The sequence below is a fragment of the Gorilla gorilla genome, chromosome 2, assembly GCF_029281585.2.
Source record: "Gorilla gorilla gorilla isolate KB3781 chromosome 2, NHGRI_mGorGor1-v2.1_pri, whole genome shotgun sequence".
Taxonomy (NCBI): Eukaryota; Metazoa; Chordata; class Mammalia; order Primates; family Hominidae; genus Gorilla; species Gorilla gorilla.
The window spans coordinates 67,488,803-67,507,392 of record NC_086017.1 but is presented as its reverse complement, the minus strand read 5'-3'; the positions used below and the strand labels follow the sequence as shown (position 1 = coordinate 67,507,392).

At 39.0% G+C, this 18,590-nt stretch overlaps 1 protein-coding gene across 6 annotated transcripts in view; it reads left to right on the top strand.

Moving 5' to 3' along the window:
• The window catches only part of DENND6A (DENN domain containing 6A), a 67,742-nt gene extending 54,593 nt beyond the window's left edge, over window positions 1–13,149 (top strand). For 3 of the 6 annotated variants that reach the window (XM_055383183.2, XM_019023704.3, XM_055383185.2), the window contains exons 13-20: window positions 3,817–3,882; window positions 3,964–4,028; window positions 5,248–5,337; window positions 7,620–7,673; window positions 7,774–7,883; window positions 8,075–8,177; window positions 9,714–9,788; window positions 10,254–13,149. In XM_055383183.2, the coding sequence (XP_055239158.1) occupies window positions 3,817–3,882; window positions 3,964–4,028; window positions 5,248–5,337; window positions 7,620–7,673; window positions 7,774–7,883; window positions 8,075–8,177; window positions 9,714–9,788; window positions 10,254–10,385 (695 nt within the window). In that variant the 3' untranslated portion in view covers window positions 10,386–13,149. The remainder of the gene's footprint in view (window positions 1–3,816; window positions 3,883–3,963; window positions 4,029–5,247; window positions 5,338–7,619; window positions 7,674–7,773; window positions 7,884–8,074; window positions 8,178–9,713; window positions 9,789–10,253) is intronic. The other 3 variants (XM_063703864.1, XM_063703866.1, XM_063703865.1) reach the window with 2 other exon arrangements.
• The last annotated feature ends 5,441 nt before the right edge of the window (window positions 13,150–18,590 follow it).

Here is an 18,590-nt window from a genome sequence, read left to right as displayed (position 1 = left end):
CTGCAACCTCCACCTCCCGGGTTCAAGCAATTCTCCTGCCTTAGCTCCCCGAGTCGCTGAGATTACAGGCATGCACCACCACACCCAGCTAATTTTTGTATTTTTAGTAGAGACAGGGATTCACCATGTTGGCCAGGCTGGTCTCGAACTCCTGACCTCAGGTGATCCACCCACCTTGGCCTGCCAAAGTGCTGCAATTACAGGCGTGAGCCGCCACACCCAGCCTGTTTATTGGCCATTTATATATTTTCTTTGGAGAAATGTCTATTCAAGTCCTTTGCCCACTTTTAATAGAGTTGTTTGAATGGGTTTTTTTTTTTTTAGTTATAGGAATTCTTTATATATTCTGAATAGTAATCCTTATTAGATATATGCTTTGTGAATATTTTCTTCTATTTTGTATTGTCTTTTTGCTCTCTTGATGGTGTCCTTTGATGCACAGAAGTTTATTTTATTTATTTATTTTTTGAGATGGAGTCTTGGTCTGTCTTCCAGGCTGGAGTACGGTGGCATGATCTTGGCTCACTGCAACCTTCGCCTCCTGGGTTCAAGTGATTCTCCTGTCTCAGCCTCCCCAGTAGCTGGGATTACAGGTGTGCGCCACCACACTCAGCTGATTTTTGTATTTTTAGTAGAGATGGGGTTTCACCATGTTGGCCAGGCTGGTCTCGAACTCCTGACCTCATGATCCACTCACCTCAGCCTCCCAAAGTGCTGGGGTTACAAGCGTGAGCCACCGCGCCTGGCCTGTGCACAGAAGTTTATAATTTAATGGTCTTATTTATCTTTTTTTGTTTTCTTCTGTTCTTTTTCTTCTGTTTTTTTTTTTTTTGAAGTCTTATTTATTTTTTCCTTGTATTGCTTGTATACTTGGTGTCATAGTCATGAAATCTCATATATCTTTTAATTTATGAGTGGTTTATATCTTGGAGTATTTTTCTGCTTGTTGAGTTAAAAAACACCCAGGCCCACTGCAAATGCTGCACAAGTTGTGCAATACAGCCCTGCTCAGGATTCTGGCTTTGAAACCTGAGATAGACTGTAAGTTCTACAAGGAAAAAAAAAATCTGGCAGGGTCAGTAAAATTAGAGAAAAAAACATCTTCTTTAGGACCAAGAGGGAAGGCACAGCAGAATTAAGATTTTGCTCTCCTGTGTCCTGAAACTTTACCAGAAACATATACTTAGTGTTAACCTTGCAGAAGGATCATTCCTCCTGATATAAAGGGATTGCTTTTTCTGGATTGTACCTAGTTTTAGTGCACCCACATCCTTGACAAGATGTTCCTCTGTGTCTAGTTATGACAGAGCTAACAACCTGTCTTAATAGGGCACTCATTAATCAGAATGAATGATGGCAGTAACCAACTGGTTCTGGTGCATACCAGGTAAATATCAAGTTCTGCCCATGCTTTAGTTTCTTCATCTGTGAAATGGGCATCATAAATAAACTCTTATTGTGAAGATTAAATGTGATAATTTGTGCAGTGTTCTTGGACCAGAGACTGGCACGGAGGACATCTTCAGTAAATGGTGGCTATTATTGTCCTTACCATTATCTGCAACTCTTTGAGCAACATGTTCATGCTTCTGTATTTAACTTTTTACTCAAAAGGCCTTTTCTCCTTCCTATGGATAACTTTTTTTTTTTTTTTTGAGACAGGGTCTCGCTCTGTCACCCAGGCTGGAGTGTAGTGGCACAATCTCGGCTTACTGCAGCCTCTGCCTTCTGGGTTCAAGTGATTCTCCTGTGTCAGCCTCCCAAGTAGCTGGGACTACAGGTGTGTGCCACCATGCCCAGCTAATTTTTGTATTTTTAGTGGAGACGGGGTTTCCCCATGTTGGCCAGGATGGTCTGGAACTCCTGACCTCAGGTGATCCACCCGCCTCAGCTTTCCAAAGTGCTGAGATTACAGGCGTGAGCCACTACACCCGGCCAACTTTTTATCTCTCTTACAAGTTGGCTTAACTGTTACCTCCTTTAGGAATCCTCAGTAATTTTCTTACTCTTCTTTGGCCAGGACACTCTTCTGCGTCTCCGTAGTATCTTGTTCATAATTCTATCCCAGCACCTTTCCCTCCGTATTGTCATTTCTCTGTATCATATTTTGCTGTTAGACTGTGGCTCATTGATATGGGTAATTAGCTGTTTTGTTCCTGTATTGCCAGTATCTTGCATTTACTTAATATTTACTGAATCAATGAAAAAATAAGTCTGTGTATCCATGATACTGCTTTTTTAACAAGTATCTGTTTAAAATTATTACTGGGGCAGTTGCCACATTTGGAGTATAGACTAATTTTCTTTTAATCTCTTTCACTCTTTCCTTTATAGACTGTATTACTTGGCAGCTTCTCTGCAAAATTGAAATTACAATTAACCCTTGAACAATACAGGGATTAGGAATGCCAACTTCCTGTGTAGTGGAAAATCTATGTATACCTTTAACTCCTCCAAAACTTAAGTTCTAACAGCCTACTGTTGATCAGAGCCTTAGCAATAACATAAACAGTCAATTAACACACATTTTGTATGTTTTATGTATTATATACTGTATCCTTATAATAAAGTAAGCTAGGGGAAATAAAACGTTACTAAGAAAATCATGAGGAAGATAAAATATATATTGACTGTTCATTAAGTGGAAGTGGATCATCATAAAAGTCTTCATCCTCATAGCCTTCACACTGAGTAGGTTGAAGAGGAAGAGGAGGGAATGGTCTTGCTAACTCAGGGGTGGCAGAGGCAGGAAAAAAAATCATGTATAAGTGAATATGCACAGTTTAAACCCATGCTGTTCAATGTTCAACTGTACTTCAAAGTAAAAAGTTTATAGAAATAGCTGTTTTATCATAGTACATACTCTTAAAATTTTTTAGCAATATAAGATTGCAAAGGAAAATGTTCCTTGTTCTTAAAATCTCACCCCCAGATATACCACAATTAGCAGTTTGATCTATGTAACTATTTAAACAAAGGCATTTTGTGAATTTAAAGGCTTCGATTATATTATAATCTCTATAATAATATAATCTCTAGATTGTCTTTCAGTTCTTAGGTTCTTTTAACCCTTATGCAGAGAAGAGGGAGGGTGGAGAAAATCTTTGAAATTAGGTTTGTTCATGACACTTTTAAGTGTATCTTGAGGCATTTTTCTGCCTGTTATAAGGGTTGTTTAGGTGTTAGCTTTCTTTGACCTTAAGACCAGGGCCTGCATATACTACACAAGCTATTCAACATAGCAGCCTGCTCAGGAGTCCTGTCCATCTGTGGCTCAGACCTGTGGTTGCTGCACACACCATCACCACTTGCTGGCAGTGTAAGTTTCTATAATGGAAAAGCCGAATTTGAGGAGGCATCAAAAACAAAACAAAACAAAACAAAAAAACCCCACAAACCCTTGAAGACTACATCTGCATAGTCATTTAAGAATTGCTCTCTATTCCATTTATACTTAAAGGGTATTTTATTCCAATTCAGCATCTAAATTTTCAGTTTTATGTATTTGGCATATAGATTTTAAATTACAGGTTGAGTGACAAAAAGGGAAAAATTTAAGTAATGATAGATATTAATGAAAGATCAAATATCCATTTTATATAATTTACATGAATTATTTCTGTACTGTTGTAGTAATCCAGTATTCTTGTTATCCAGTTTTAAAATACCAAGAATGAACCCTTAACATGTTAATAGATGTTAAGAATGCTTTCATTATAATATACTTAAGTAATAGATTATAAATCTTATAAAGTTCCAATTTTGTAATATGTATGATTAGAATAATTATAAAAATCTTTATGCTGCTTCCTTCAGGTGAAATTCCTAAGCAGGTTAAAGTGAAAAAACTGAAGAATCTAAAGACTCTGGATTCCAAACCTGGTATTGACTTTTATTGATTTTTAAATATATATTTATATGGTACTTGGGTTTTTTTGTTTACCTTCTTTTCTTTGCTCTTAGGAGTTTATACTTCATATAAGCCATATTTAAATAGAGATGAAGAGATCATAAAACAATTACAGAAGGTAATTAGTTGCTCATATTATTAATTTAAATTTCCTTGTTCAGGTATGTAATATCCAGTTACACAATATGTCCTTTATGTATACTAATGTGAAATAGGATCTCTCCTTTTTTTTTTTTTTTTTTTTTTTTTTTGGGAGACAGAGTCTCACTCTGTCACCCAGGCTGGAGTGCGGTGATGTGATCTCAGCTCACTGCAACCTCCACCTCCCGGGTTCAAGTGATTCTCATGCCTCAGCCTCCTGAGCAGCTGGAATTGCAGGTGTGCACCATCATGCCTGGCTAATTTCTGTGTTTTTAGTAGAGACGGGGTTTCACCATGTTGGCCAGGCTGGTCTCGAACTCCTGGCCTTAAGTGATACGCCCACCTCGGTCTCCCAAAGTCTGGGATTACAGGCGTCAGCCACCGTGCCCTGCCAGGGTCTCTTTTTTGATTCAAAGTTTTATGAAAATCAGGAGACTAAGTTAGCAACAGTATGGGCATGAATTTGGGGCTGTAGCTACACATGAGTGTCAGTCTTTCAAGAAACTTGGAAATTATAGTGAAAAAGCCATAGATTCTACCATGATAGCATCTAACAGTAGGGGACTGTTATCATTTTTTTTTAAATGTAAATAGTATAGTATAGCAAATATAAAATAAAGATTGTCTTTATTGTGAACTCACTTTTTTTTTTTTTTTTGAGATGGAGTTTCGCTCTTGTTGCCCAGGCTGGAGTGCAATAGCACAATCTCGGCTCACTGCAGCCTCCACTTCCCCGGGTTCAAGCAATTCTTCTGTCTCAGCCTTCCAAGTAGCTGGGATTACAGGTGCCCGCCACCACACCCAGCTAATTTTTGTATTTTTTAGTAGAGACGGGGTTTCACCATGATGGCCAGGCTGGTCCTGAGCCCCTGACCTCAGGTAATCCACCCACCTCACCTTCCCAAAGTGTTGGGATTACAGACGTGATCCCACGGTGCCCAGCTGTGAACTCACATTTTCACAGTATGGGATGAACAGTATTCCCTAAGCTAAGAACTCTTATGTTTTGCTCTGGTAAAGATTATTTTCACAGGATATTGCACAATGAACTTCACATTAAATTACTTCAAGGTGAAGTTCTAGTTTTTTAAATATCAAGTATAAATGTATATTTACATAGCAATTGAATCTGATAGTTATCCATTGTTTTATATTCCAACACTAGAATACAGATTCTCATTATTTCCTCTTTTAAGGGTGTACAACAGAAACGTCCTTCTGAGGCTCAAAGTGTTATTCTTCGACGCTATTTTTTGGAACTGACACAAAGTTTCATCATTCCGTTAGTAAGTTAATAAATACATTTTTGCATAATTTAATGATTTGGTGAAGGGTATATAAATGTTTTTCCCGCCCTCCAAAACCATATCTTAAGTTGTGTGTTTTGCCAGCCTGGTATATTTAGTGATTAAAAATAAACCCCTTTGCAAGAGACCTGGATTATTTGTTCTAGTGTTAACTGTTCAACTTTGGTAAGTCACTCCCTCTCTTTGACCCTCAATTTTCTCACCTGTGAAATGTGGCTGATTGCACTTTCCTAAGTACCTTTTCAAGATTGTTGTGTATCTTAAATGATATACTTTATATGAAATGTTATGTAGTTACTACATTTTTCACCTTAAAAGAAGATTATAGTAGAGCTTCTTTCTCTGATACTTATCTTGAATACAATTTGATATAATGTCTATGAGGCTGTAGCTCTATGATAACAGGGACTATATCTGTCTTGCTTGTTATTAATTCGTCAGACTGGCATATGGTAGCACTCAAATATTTATGGAATAAATGACTAGACAATGTGGTTATTCTGAGAAATTCAGAAGGATGTCATATTAAAATATAGGGAGTACCATGATGTGGCCCTGCTCTGGAAACTGCATCATAGAGAAACTTTTTGCCGTTATTAATATAAAGTAATATATCTATGAATATTATATAGGGCATCCTGGAGATCTTTGCTGTTATATTTTAGAAAGAAATATTATTTCTTGGTCTATGGGTGTCAAGTTATTTATTCCATTAAATCTATTTGTTTGAATAAATAAACTTTACTGTAGTGCTTATGAGCATGGACTAGGCTGGGCACAGTGGCTCAGGCCTGCCACTTTGGGAGGCGAAGGTAAGAGGATTGCTTAAGGCCAGGACTTTGAGACTACAGTAGGCTGTGATTGCACGACTGCACTCCATCCTGGGCAACAGCAAGACTCTCTTAAAAAAAAAAAAGAGCATGGACTGGGCGTGGTGGCTCACGTCTGTAATCCCAGCACTTTCGGAGACCGAGGTGGGCAGATCACAAGGTCAGGAAATCGAGACCATCCTGGCTAACACGGTGAAACCCCATCTCGTCTCTACTAAAAATACAAAAAATTGGCCAGGCATGGTGGCACGCACCTGTAGTCCCAGCTGCTCTAGAGGCTGAGGCAGGAGAATCACTTGAACCCGGGAGGCGGAGGTTGCAGTGAGCTGAGATTGCACCACTGCACTCAGCCTGGGCGAAAGAGTGAGACTCCGTCTCAAAAAAAAAAAAAAGAGAGCAGAGATCAAAGTCAAGTAGACCTCATTTCAAGTCTAAATTGTATTACCTTGGTCAGGTTATTTAGCCTTTTGAAGAAGTCTCAGTTTCCTAATAATACCTACCACATAGGATCATTCCAAGGATTACAAGAGATCATGCATGTAAAATGTTGAGTGCATTATCTGGCCTATAGTTACTCAGTAAGGTTAACTATTATCGTTAAAAAATGGACCGCGTTGCTGGGCGCGGTAGTTCACGCCTGTAATCCCAGCACTTTGGGAGGCTGAGGCAGGTGGATCATGAGGTCAGGGGTTCAAGACCAGCCTGGCCAAGATGGTGAAACCCCGTCTCAACTAAAAATATAAAAATTAGCCAGACTTGGTGGCGGGTTCCTGAAATTCCAGCTACTCGGGAGGCTGAGGCAGATAATTGCTTGAACCCTGGAGGCGGAGTTTGCAGTGAGCTGAGATAGCGCCACTGCACTCCACTGCCACATGCCACTGGGCAACAGAGTGAGACTGCATCTCAAAAAAAAAAAGGGCTGGGCACAGTGGCTCACACCTGTAACCCCAGCACTTTGGGAGGCTGAGGCGGGCGGATCATGAGGTCAGGAATTCGAGACCAGCCTGACCAACATGGTAAAACCCCATCTCTACTAAAAATACAAAATTAGCCGGGCGTGGTGGTGCACGCCTGTAATCCCAGCTGCTTGGGAGACTGAGGCGGGAGAATCGCTTGAACCCAGGGGGCAGAGGTTGTAGTGAGCCGAGATCATGCCGTTGCACTCCAGCCTGCGCAACAGAACAAGACTCTGTCTCAAAAAAGAAAAAATGTAGTCCCTTGGTTTATCCAAGATTTAGTTGAATTTTTATTTGAAATCTGACTTCCCAAGTCAGTCTAAATTTAGCTGTATCTCTTGTGGGGAGTGATGGAGTTGTTGCTGTCCATTGAAAGGGCATATGATTAAAAACTTAAAAGACCCATTCCTTTTAAGTAGGTCTGTTTAAATATTTTTGAAGACAGTCCTTTTATTAACTTTTTTCTTGGTTTTAGGAAAGATATGTGGCAAGCCTGATGCCTTTGCAGAAAAGTATTTCCCCATGGAAGGTATGAATATATTCAAATCTATTTGGGTCCTCTAACTGTAATTAACTTCTGTGAACATATCCACTCCTAATTTCTAAATATTATATGTCCTGTTTTCTAGAGTCCACCTCAATTAAGACAGTTTCTTCCAGAAGAATTTATGAAAACACTTGAGAAAACAGGACCTCAGCTAACCTCTAGAATAAAAGGCGATTGGATTGGACTTTACCGGTTAGTCTTTTTTCCCTGTTTTACACTCATGTGTCCTGTTTTATTTAAAAACAAAACAAAAAGCTAAACTTAAGCTTATTCTTTTTAAAAAATTCTACTAAAGTTTGACATGGTTCTCTGACTAGAAAAGGTATTGAGGAAAGGAAATAAGTTATAATCAAACTTCACTTTTTTAAAATGTATTTTTATAGGCATTTCCTAAAGTCTCCAAATTTTGATGGCTGGTTTAAGACCCGGAGGAAGGAAATGACCCAAAAATTGGAGGCACTCCATCTAGAAGCTCTTTGTGAAGAGGTTCGAAAACTGTGTGTTTGTGTAATGATTAACAACTGTTGAAAATAAAGATAATTATGCTTAGAAGTTGAAGATTGTACCCTTTATCCACTCTTTATAAATAGTAATGATGACTAACTTTTCTAGATCATGTGCTATGTGCCAAGGACATTATAGGGGCTTTATATAGATAATCTCTTTTAATCTTTACAATGATTCTTTGAGGTAGGTGTGTTATGAACTGCATCATGGGAAACTTTTGGCTTAGAAGTTAAATGACTTGCCTCAGATCACATCCCTGCTAAGTAGTGGAGCCAACAGTGTGCTGGAGTCCACTTGCATTGGCTCACAAGAGCCAACTGTGCACATCTCTTCTCAGCTCTGTATTCAGTGACCTCAGGTTGGCAGCTTGAAATAGCCTACAGTGGGAGTACTACACCACAGAAATTGGCAAATGCTACAAACCAGAGACCTCTTTTGGAGAACCACTTGTTAAATATTTACCAGCACATTACTGGGTAGAGTAAGGATTCTAATCCAAGAAGCCTAACTCCACATCTTTTTCTGTATGACGTATTTACCTTTTTTAGTTAGTATTAACACTTTTAGAAATGTGGACTGGCCGGGCGCAGTGGCTCACGCCTGTAATCCCGGCACTTTGGGAGGCTGAGGCGGGCGGATCACGAGGTCAGGAGATGGAGACCATCCTGGCTAACACGGTGAAACCCCATCTCTACTGAAAATACAAAAAAAAAAAAAAAAAATTAGCCGGGCGTGGTGGCAGGCGCCTGTAGTCCCAGCTACTCGGGAGGCTGAGGCAAGAGAATGGCGTGAACCCGGGACGCGGAGCTTGCAGTGAGCTGAGATCGCGCCACTGTGCTCCAGCCTGGGCAACAAAGCGAGACTCCATCTCAAAAAAAAAAAAAAAAAAAAAAACGGACTGATTTTTTTTTTATGTTCTGTATTACCAGCCTATTTTAAATTAAACTACTTGTGAAAATAAAAGGAATAGTCTCACTTTCATTTATATTTAGCTTTAAATGTGAGGTGTGCTAACCTCAGTGTTAACTTTCTACTCATAAACTCCCAGTCACTGTGGCTCTGAGAAAAGGAATATGATGAATGCACCTGCAACATAAGCCCAGGAAGAGCATATCTGAAAACACGAAGTTTACATCCAGTAGTAAATTCATGTTCAGTTCTCTTGATTTGTTAACTAATGTTCCTTATAAATTAGTCACTACTTAGTGGAAGTGGGGGTTACTGTTACAGTTTGAGCTGCAATTTTGTTTTTCTTGCTTGATCTAAAAAAGCCACCTCAGTACATTTTGTTTTACTTCCAAATATGAGACAATTATTCTGGCTAATGCAGAAAATTATCTAACAGTTATTAGAATATTATGAGAATTATTCTTGCACTATAATGCTATATCTGGGTTAAATACTTTGTTCTCCTTTTCCTTCTTGTCTTTCCTTCACAGTAGCCTTACCTATTGAAATAGAGAGGTTTGAATATTATTTTGAGAACTTACTGATTTGGGATTTTATTTATTCTAGGACTTACTTCTCTGGATCCAGAAACACACAGAAGTAGAAACAGTAGACCTTGTCTTGAAGCTGAAAAATAAGCTGGTATGTAGCCAAAACAGCCAAAGACTAAATTGACTTTTCTCTGAAGACATTGTCCTCTCATGTGAGCTGACAACCCATGATAGTTCGCAGAAGTAACTTTTTAAATGAGAGGGCTTGAAATTGGTCAATTGATGGTAGATATTGCTGAAAATACTTGGTCACTGAAACAGACCATAATGATGCCATATTATTCTAACGTTATGTATATAGAATCTAATAAGCTCTGTAAAAACATTGTCACTTATATTTCTAGGTATTATTATGAATTTACATAGAAGCCTTTTATTGAGCTCAATAACGAATTGTTTAAATAGAATGCTCCTTGCTTTTTTAGTTTCTGTAATTTCTGGTCTAAGACTGAAAGTATCTAATTGTTAGACCTTTAAAATGGTTTATTTAGAGAATGTAATGTATTAATACAGATTCTGAGGATAATTTAAATGTTATGAAATGTTCCTTATGTAGTTGCAGGCTGATCGAGAGCACTTACCTGTGAAACCTGACACTATGGAAAAGTTACGGACACACATAGATGCCATTATCTTAGCATTGCCAGAGGACTTGCAAGGCATACTGCTCAAAACAGGCATGACATGATATTTGCCAAGATTTTCCAGCCAAAAAGGATTATGCATCATGAAGCATACTGACATTTCAACCAGACGCACAAAGGAGATCTCTCAGTGGCAGCGGAGTGGAAAATTGCCATGAATGCTAGTTACAGGGTAGAAAGACTGTATTGTATAAACAGACCTTTTTAGTGCATTACTTTTTAAAGTGGATATCTGTGGTGGTTCCACTTTAATACTGAAACACCGAAAGGCATTTCTATATTTTTAATCATGTTCTAAAGTGCTCTTATGAGAGACTTGTGGGCCATCAGTATTAGTGATTTCATACTGCAGTGCTGGCATTGCAGATATTTTTTTAAATTGGTGCTGCTTTGCCCAATCATGTTAAAACTCAGGGGGATATAAAAATAACATTCACACTGGCTATCTTCTTAAGAACAGAAAGACTGAACTGTCCTATGGTTAGAAGGAATTGATGCTTATGTAGTGCCTTCTGTTGTCCTACATGTTTCACAGTTCAGCTGCTAGTCTTGAAGCTTTTCCTTAGCTTCATTATGATACGTAATTTTATAAGGTATTCTGTTGAGTGATCATTGTTTAAAAAAAATGTTTCTTGCTACCCATTGTGTTTATTAATAGACATGATGGGTTTTTTTCAGTTGTCATATAGATTTTCATTATTTTCCCTTCCATTTTCAAAATTTAATCTTACTAGTTTCTCCAAAGACAAGAAGGCATCTAGTATTAATTATGGAAGAGTTTATTTTTCTCTTACCCTTTACTAATTTAAACATTAGGCCGGGTGCGGTGGCTCACGCCTGTAATCCTAGCACTTTGGGAGACCAAGGCGGACAGGTCACTTAAGGTTGAGAGTCCAAGACCAGCCTGGCCAACATGGTGAAACCTCGTCTCTACTAAAAATACAAAAATTAGCCAGGCATGGTGGCACACGCCTGTAATCCCAGCTACTTGGGAGGCTGAGATGTGAGAATCACTTGAACCTGGGAGGCGGAGGTTGCAGTGAGCTGAGATTACACCCCTGGACTCCAGCTTGGGTGACACAGTGAGACTCCGTCTCAACAAAAATAAAAAATAAATACTAATTTAAATATTATTAAATGTTTAAACTAATGAACTTGGCTGCTTTTCAAAGACATTTTAATTATAAATCTCATAATCAGCTATTTTTTTAAACTGAACTATTCTTATTTCAAAGGCATTCATGAGTTTTTTATGTGATACTTATTTGAGTGATGATAAGATTGATTTCTGGCATTATTTGTTTGGTAGCGTTTTATTTTTCCCAACATTAATGTTTCTTAGAACACTTTTCCTACTGTTGTTTGACATGGGAACTTTTGCCTGAGTCACTGTCATGGTTAGCTTTTGTTGTTGTTGTTTTTGTTTCTGTTTTGTTTAAAAAATACTACCTTGCCAAAAATAGAAGAATGTGATTTGGTAGAGTAAGGTTGTTTGGTTTGTGTTTGAATAAGAGTATCCTACAGAAGCCACTTTTTTTTTTTTTGAGATGGAGTTTTGCTCTTGTTGCCCAGGCTGGAGTGCAATGGCGCAATCTCGGCTGACTGCAACCTCCACCTCCCGGGTGCAAGTGATTCTCCTGCCTCAGCCTCCTGAGTAGCTGGGATTACAGGTATGTGCCACCACGCCCGGCTAATTTTGTATTTTTAGTAGAGATGGGGTTTCTCCATGTTGGTCAGGCTGGTCTCAAACTCCCGACCTCAGGTGATCCGCCCGCCTCGGCCTCCCAAAGTGCTGGGATTACAGGTGTGAGCCACTGCGCCTGGCCAGAAGCCACTAATTAAAATAGGCACACATGACACAGCATGTGGTTAATAGCTGTGTCTTGAATTATCCTCTAAATAACCAAATTTAGTTGTATGTATTTGTAAAGGATATGGCTTCAGAAGCTATCTTTTGTTTTCTGTCGATATAACTCTTAAGGGCATTCCTGACCCAAGAAAGACTCCTTGCGTTTGTAACTGTGGTCTAATACCCAAATGTGCCCTGTTCTTATGGATACAGTCTCTTGAAGCATACCTCAAAGTCATAGAGAGAATATGGCATTTGAAAGAAATCGTTTGCCTTGGATCATATGAGTTATTTTGTGAAACAACAGCTGACTTTTCAGAAAAGGAGCAACTACTTTTATATGCTAAAAGTATTTCATAACTTTCTGGGAAACCTTATTTAGGTATAAATGGTCATCTTATTATTTTTCAAAAAGGTATATTTTAATAATTGTACAATTTATATACAGTTTGTGACCAGAATTTGCAAGTTGTTGGTGTCATATCAAGGATCTTTTAAATTATGCCACTACAGGATGTATCATTTCAAGTCTATTTTGCACAGCTAAACAGTAGCAAAAGATGCCAATTAGCATGATAATGGTGTCTTCATTTTTACTGTATTTAACTGAAACCTAACACATGTTGAAAACCATATCATACCTAGTTTATCTCTTAATTTCAAACTATGTACTTGTAAAAATGATGTAAATTTGCATTGGGAACCTGGGAAAGACTGACTGATAATTTTTGGTGCGTGATTTTTAGATTTGTCTTTTTTTTTTTTTAAGAAGAATTTGTTACTATGTAAACCCTGACATTAAATGTTTTATCTCTACCAGCATCAGGAGGAATCACTGCTTTAAGGGTATTATGTAATGCCTAGTGCCTTCTATTTACAGTGAAAAAGAGGTTTTGTGAAGGCATTTATGGTCATTACCAAAAACTAAATTAAAGGCCTTGGATTTTAAAGCACTTGGATATTTTGTGTTATTTCTGAATGGGGTTGGACTGCTTGGAGAAAATGCATAGTTAATGAAACTCGTCATTATGAGATTCCTTTTGTTTCCTGCCAGGTTGTTTGTTTTTTTAAGGACTTCAAATGAAAACCCTGTGTACTTCACTATGAACAGGTGAACAGTTCTGTTTAGACAAATCAGTTAAGTGACTTCATATCTTTCCTAGCAGTGCATTGATTTTATGAAATATTCTGGTAAAAATATTGGTCATATGTGGTGGCTCATACCTATAATCTCAGCACTTCAGGAGGCTGAGGCAGGAGGATCATTTAAGCTCAGGAGTTCAAGATCTGCCTAGGCAACAAAGTGAGACCCCGTCTCTACAAAAAATCAAAAAATTAGCAGAGCATGGTGGCACATGCCTGCAGTCCCAGCTACTCAGGTGGCTCAGGTGGGTGAGGGGATGGCCTCAGCCTAGGAGATTGAGGCTGCAGTGAGCCATAATCACACCACTGCACTCCAGCCTGGGTGACAGAGCAAGACCTGTCTCAAAAAATAATTATTTTAGTTGAATAATCTCAATTATTGCTAGATTCTCCTTCATTTGCTACCTTTTTAAAAACCCAAATCTCCCAATTATTTTTACTTCTTCCTCTTCTTTTTTAAAAGTAGCAACTACATTATATTATTCTTTTTTTTTTCTTGAGACGGAGTCTCGCACTGTCACCCAGGTTGGAGTGCAGTGGTGTGATCTCTGCTTACTGCAATCTCCACCTCCCAGGTTGAAGCCGTCCTCCTGCCTCGGCCCCTCAAGTAGCTGGGATTACAAGTATGTGCCACCACACCTGGCTAATTTTTGTATTTTTAGTAGAGACGGGGTTTCACCATGTTGGCCAGGCTGGTCTCGAACTCCTGACCTCAAGTGATCTGTCTTGGCTTCCCAAAGTCCTGGGATTACAGGCATGAGCCACTGCACCTGAGACTCCATCTCTAAAAAAAGTTTTTTAAAAGTAGTCAGATGGCCGGGCATGGGCTCACGCCTGTAATCCCAGCACTTTGGGAGGCCGAGATGGGTGGATCACAAGGTCAGGAGATCGAGACCATCCTGGCTAACACAGTGAAACCCTGTCTCTACTAAAAATACAAAAAATTAGCCAGGCGTGATGGCGGGCGCCTGTATTCCCAGCTACTGGGGAGGCTGAGGCAGGAGAATGGTGTGAACCTGGGAGGCGGAGCTTGCAGTGAGCCGAGATCACGCCACTGCACTCCAGCCTGGGCGACAGAGTGAGACTCCGCTTCAAAAAAAAAAAAAAGTAGTCAGACATGGTGGTACATGCCTGTGGTCCCAGCTACTTGGGAGGCTAAGGTGGGAGGATAGTGCATGCCCAGGAGTTCGAGGCTGCAGTGAGCTGTGATCATGCCACTTCACTCAGCCTGAGCAGCAGAGTGAGACCCTGTCTATAAAAGAAAAAATATTTTTAAAAAATTTTAAAAGATTTTGTTATTTGATAATCATGCCTCATTCCATTTTACTAGCTTCACCACTAGACTTGTGTTGTTCTGTTTATTTTGCCTCCCCATTCTTGTCATCATTATACTATTTCTGTGTTAACCATTAGAAAGCCGGACTTCATGGATCCTACATGTTTTTGCCTGTCCCTTTCCATGTCAGCCAGTCTGAATACATTATGGTATAAATTGCTTCTACATTTACTGAAATATTTTTGGAAAATAGTAACTTTATATTCCAGAGGTATACTTCTTATTAAGTGAGTGATTTTATTTTTTTGAGAGGGAGTCTTGCTCTGTCACCCAGGCTGGAGTGCAATGGCGCCATCTCAGCTCACTGCAACCTCCACCTCCCAGGTTCAAGCTATTCTCCTGCCTCAGCCTCCCCAGTAGCTGGGATTACAGGCATGCACCACTACACCCAGCTAATTTTTGTACTTTTAGTCGAGATGGGGTTTTACCATGTTGGTCAGGTTGGTCTCAAACTCCTGACCTTAGGTGATCCACCCGCCTCAGCCTCCCAAAGTGCTGGGATTACAGATGTGAGCCAATGCACCCAGCCTTAAGTGAATGAATTTTTATACTTCAGTAGGAAACTTGAAATGATTGCATTCATTTAGTGAAATGGGTAAATATTCTTATAATCAAAGGCTCTGGTGGTAGAACTCAACAAATCAGTTTTTTGTTTGTTTGTTTGTTGTTGTTTTGTAGAGATGAGTTCTCACGGTGTTGCCCAGGCTGGTCTGAAACTCCTTGGACTCAAGCAGTCCTCCCGCCTCCACCTCCCAAAGTGCTGGGATTACAGGCGTGAGCCACCTTTCCCAGCCACAAATCATACTTCTTAAAAACAGCTTTATTGAGGTACAATAGACATACAATAAGCTGAACATATTTAAAGTGTATAATTTGATAAGTTTTCACATTTGAATATACCCATAAAACCATCATCACAGCCAAGATAGTGAACATATTCATCACCCCCAAAATTTCCTTATGCCCGTTTGCACTCCTGTCTCCCCCAAACAACCAGTATAGATGTTTTCCGTCACTATAGTTTGTATTTTCTAGAGTTTTATGTAAGTGGAATCATACAGTATATACTCTTTCTGTTTTTTGCGGGGAGGGAGTCTGACTTCTTTGACTTAGCATTGTGATTTTGAGATTCATTCAGGTTGTTGCCTGTATCAGCAGGTCATTTCTTTTTATTGGTAAGTAGTATTTCGTTATATGGGTATAACACATTTTTTACCCACTTACCTGTTGATAGACATTTGGATTGTTTCTAGTTTTTGGCTATTACAGATAAAGCTGCTGTGAACACTCATGTACTAGTCCTTGGATGGATACATATTTCCTTTTTTCTTGGGTAAATACCTAGGAGTGGTATGAGGGGGATGTCTGGGTCATATGGTGGGTGAATGTTTAACTTTTTAAGAGATTGCCAAACTGTTCCAAAGTGGTTGTACTATTTTGTTTTCTATAAGTATTGTATGAAAGTTCCAGCTGTTCCATGTCCCAACTAACATTTTGTATGGTCAGCCTTTTTAATGTCAGCCATTCTAATAGGTTTGTATTGGTACTTTATTGAGATTTTAATTTACATTTTGCTAATGACCTTTGATGCTGAGCATCTTTTCATGTGCTTATTAGCCTTCTCTGTATCTTCTTGGTAAAGTGCTCAAACCTTTTGCTTATTATGTAACTTCCTATGGTTGTGCCTTGAGAGTTCTCTATAATGTTCTTTTTGTTTGTTTGTTTTTGTTTTGGTTTGGTTTGGTTTGGTTTTTGAGACGGAGTCTCACTCTGTTGCCCAGGCTGGAATACAGTGGCACTATCTTGGCTCACTGCAACCTCCACCTCCCGGGTTCAAGTGATTCTCCTGCCTCAGCCTCCCGAGTAGCTAGGATTACAGACACCCGCCAGCATGCCTGGCTAATTTTTGTATTTTTAGTAGAGATGGGGTTTCGCCATGTTGGCCAGGCTGCTCTTGGGCTCTTGACCTTAAGTGATCCACCCACCTTGGGCTCCCAAAGTGCTGGGATTACAGGCGTGAGCCACTGAGCCCAGCCAGAGCTCTCCATATGTTCTTGATACTAGTTCTTTTTCAGATACATGCATTGCAAAGATCCCCCCACCCCTAGTTTATGACTTTTTTTTTTCATTTTTTAAAGTGTCTTTTGAAAAGCAGTTTTTAATTTTGATTTAGTTCTACTTATGAGTTTGTTCTTTTAAGTGTTGTGTTCTTACCCAAGGTCACAAAGACCTATGTTTTCTTCTATTATTTTTATTTTATTTTTGAGACAGACTCTTGCTCTGTCACCCAGGCTGGAGTGCAATGGTGCAATCTCAGCTCACTGCAACTGGGTTCAAGCAATTCTCCTGCCTCAACCTCCCCAGTAGCTGGGATTACAGGCGTGCACCACCATGCCTGGCTAATTTTTGTATTTTTAGAAGAGATGGGGTTTCACCATATTGGCCAGGCTGGTCTCCAACTCCTGACCTCAAGTGATCCACCTGCCTCAGCCTCTCAAAAGTGCTGGGATTACAGGCGTTAGCCAACGCGCTTAGCCTCTTCTAGCAGTTTTACAGTTCTAGGTTTTGCATTTAGGTTTATAACTATTTGGAATTAGTTTTAATGTGTATGTGAAGTATGGATTTAAGGATTTTTTGTTTTTTGCATATGAATATCCAATTGTCCCAGCACCATTTGTTGAAAGGTTATTATTATTATTTCCAAAAACCAGTTGCATTGGCTTTGTTGTACCTTTGTCAGAATTCAGTTGTCCATATATATATGTGGGTTTATTTTTACACTTCCTATTCTGTGCCACTGGTGTATATGTCTATCTTTATGCCAATACCACATTGCTTGATTACTGTAGCTTTATTGTTGAAACTGAGTGGTGTTAGCCCTCCAGTTTGTGTCCTTTTTAAAGGCTGTTTTGCTTACTTAATTACTTTACATTTCCATACAAATTCTAAAATCAGCTTATGAATTTCTACACAAATTCCTGCTGGGATTTTGATTGGGATTGCATTGAATTTATAGATAGATTTGAGGGAGAATTGAATAATTTCAAGTCTTCTGAACCATGAACAAAGTATATGTATGTTTGTTTTCCATTTATGTTTGTTTTCTTTAATTTCTCTCAGCAATGTTTTGTAATTATCAACATGTCTTTCATATCTTCTGTCAGATTTATCTCTAAGCGTATCATATTTTTGATGTTGCAAATGATATTTTTTAAAAATTTAAATTTACAATTTTTCAAAAATTTAGTTCACAATAGTAGTACTGTCCATATAGTTTTTATATATTGATCTTGTATCCTACAATCTTGCTATACTCATTTATTCTAGTAGCCTTTTTTTGAAGATTCCATCAGATTTTTTACATAGAAGACTATGCCATCTGTGAATAAAGACTGTTTTACTTCTTCTTTCCAATCTGGATGACCTTTATTTATTTTTCTTTGATTGCACTGGCTAGAATCCCCAATGCAATGTTGAATAGCATTGGTAAGAGCAGACATACTCATTTTTTAAAAAATTTTCTTTTTTAAAACCTTTTTTTTTGTGGAGAGGGGATTCTGCCATGTTGCTGAGGGTGCTCTCAAACTCCTGGGCTCAAATGATCCTCCTGCCTCAGCCTCCTGAGTAGTTGGGATTACAGACATGTACCACTTTGTCCATCTCTTTGTTTCTGATCTTAAAAGAAAAGCATTAAATTTTTCTTTCTGTTTTCTTGAGATGGAGTCCTGCTCTGTCACCCAAGCTGGAGTGCAGTGGCACAATCTCAGCTCACTGCAACCTCCATCTCCCAGGTTCAAGTGATTCTCCTGCCTCAGCCTCCCGAGTAGCTGGGATTACAGGCGCCTGCCACTGTGCCCAGCTAATTTTTGTATTTTCAGTTGAAATGGGGTTTTACCATCTTGGCCAGGCTGGTCTCAAACT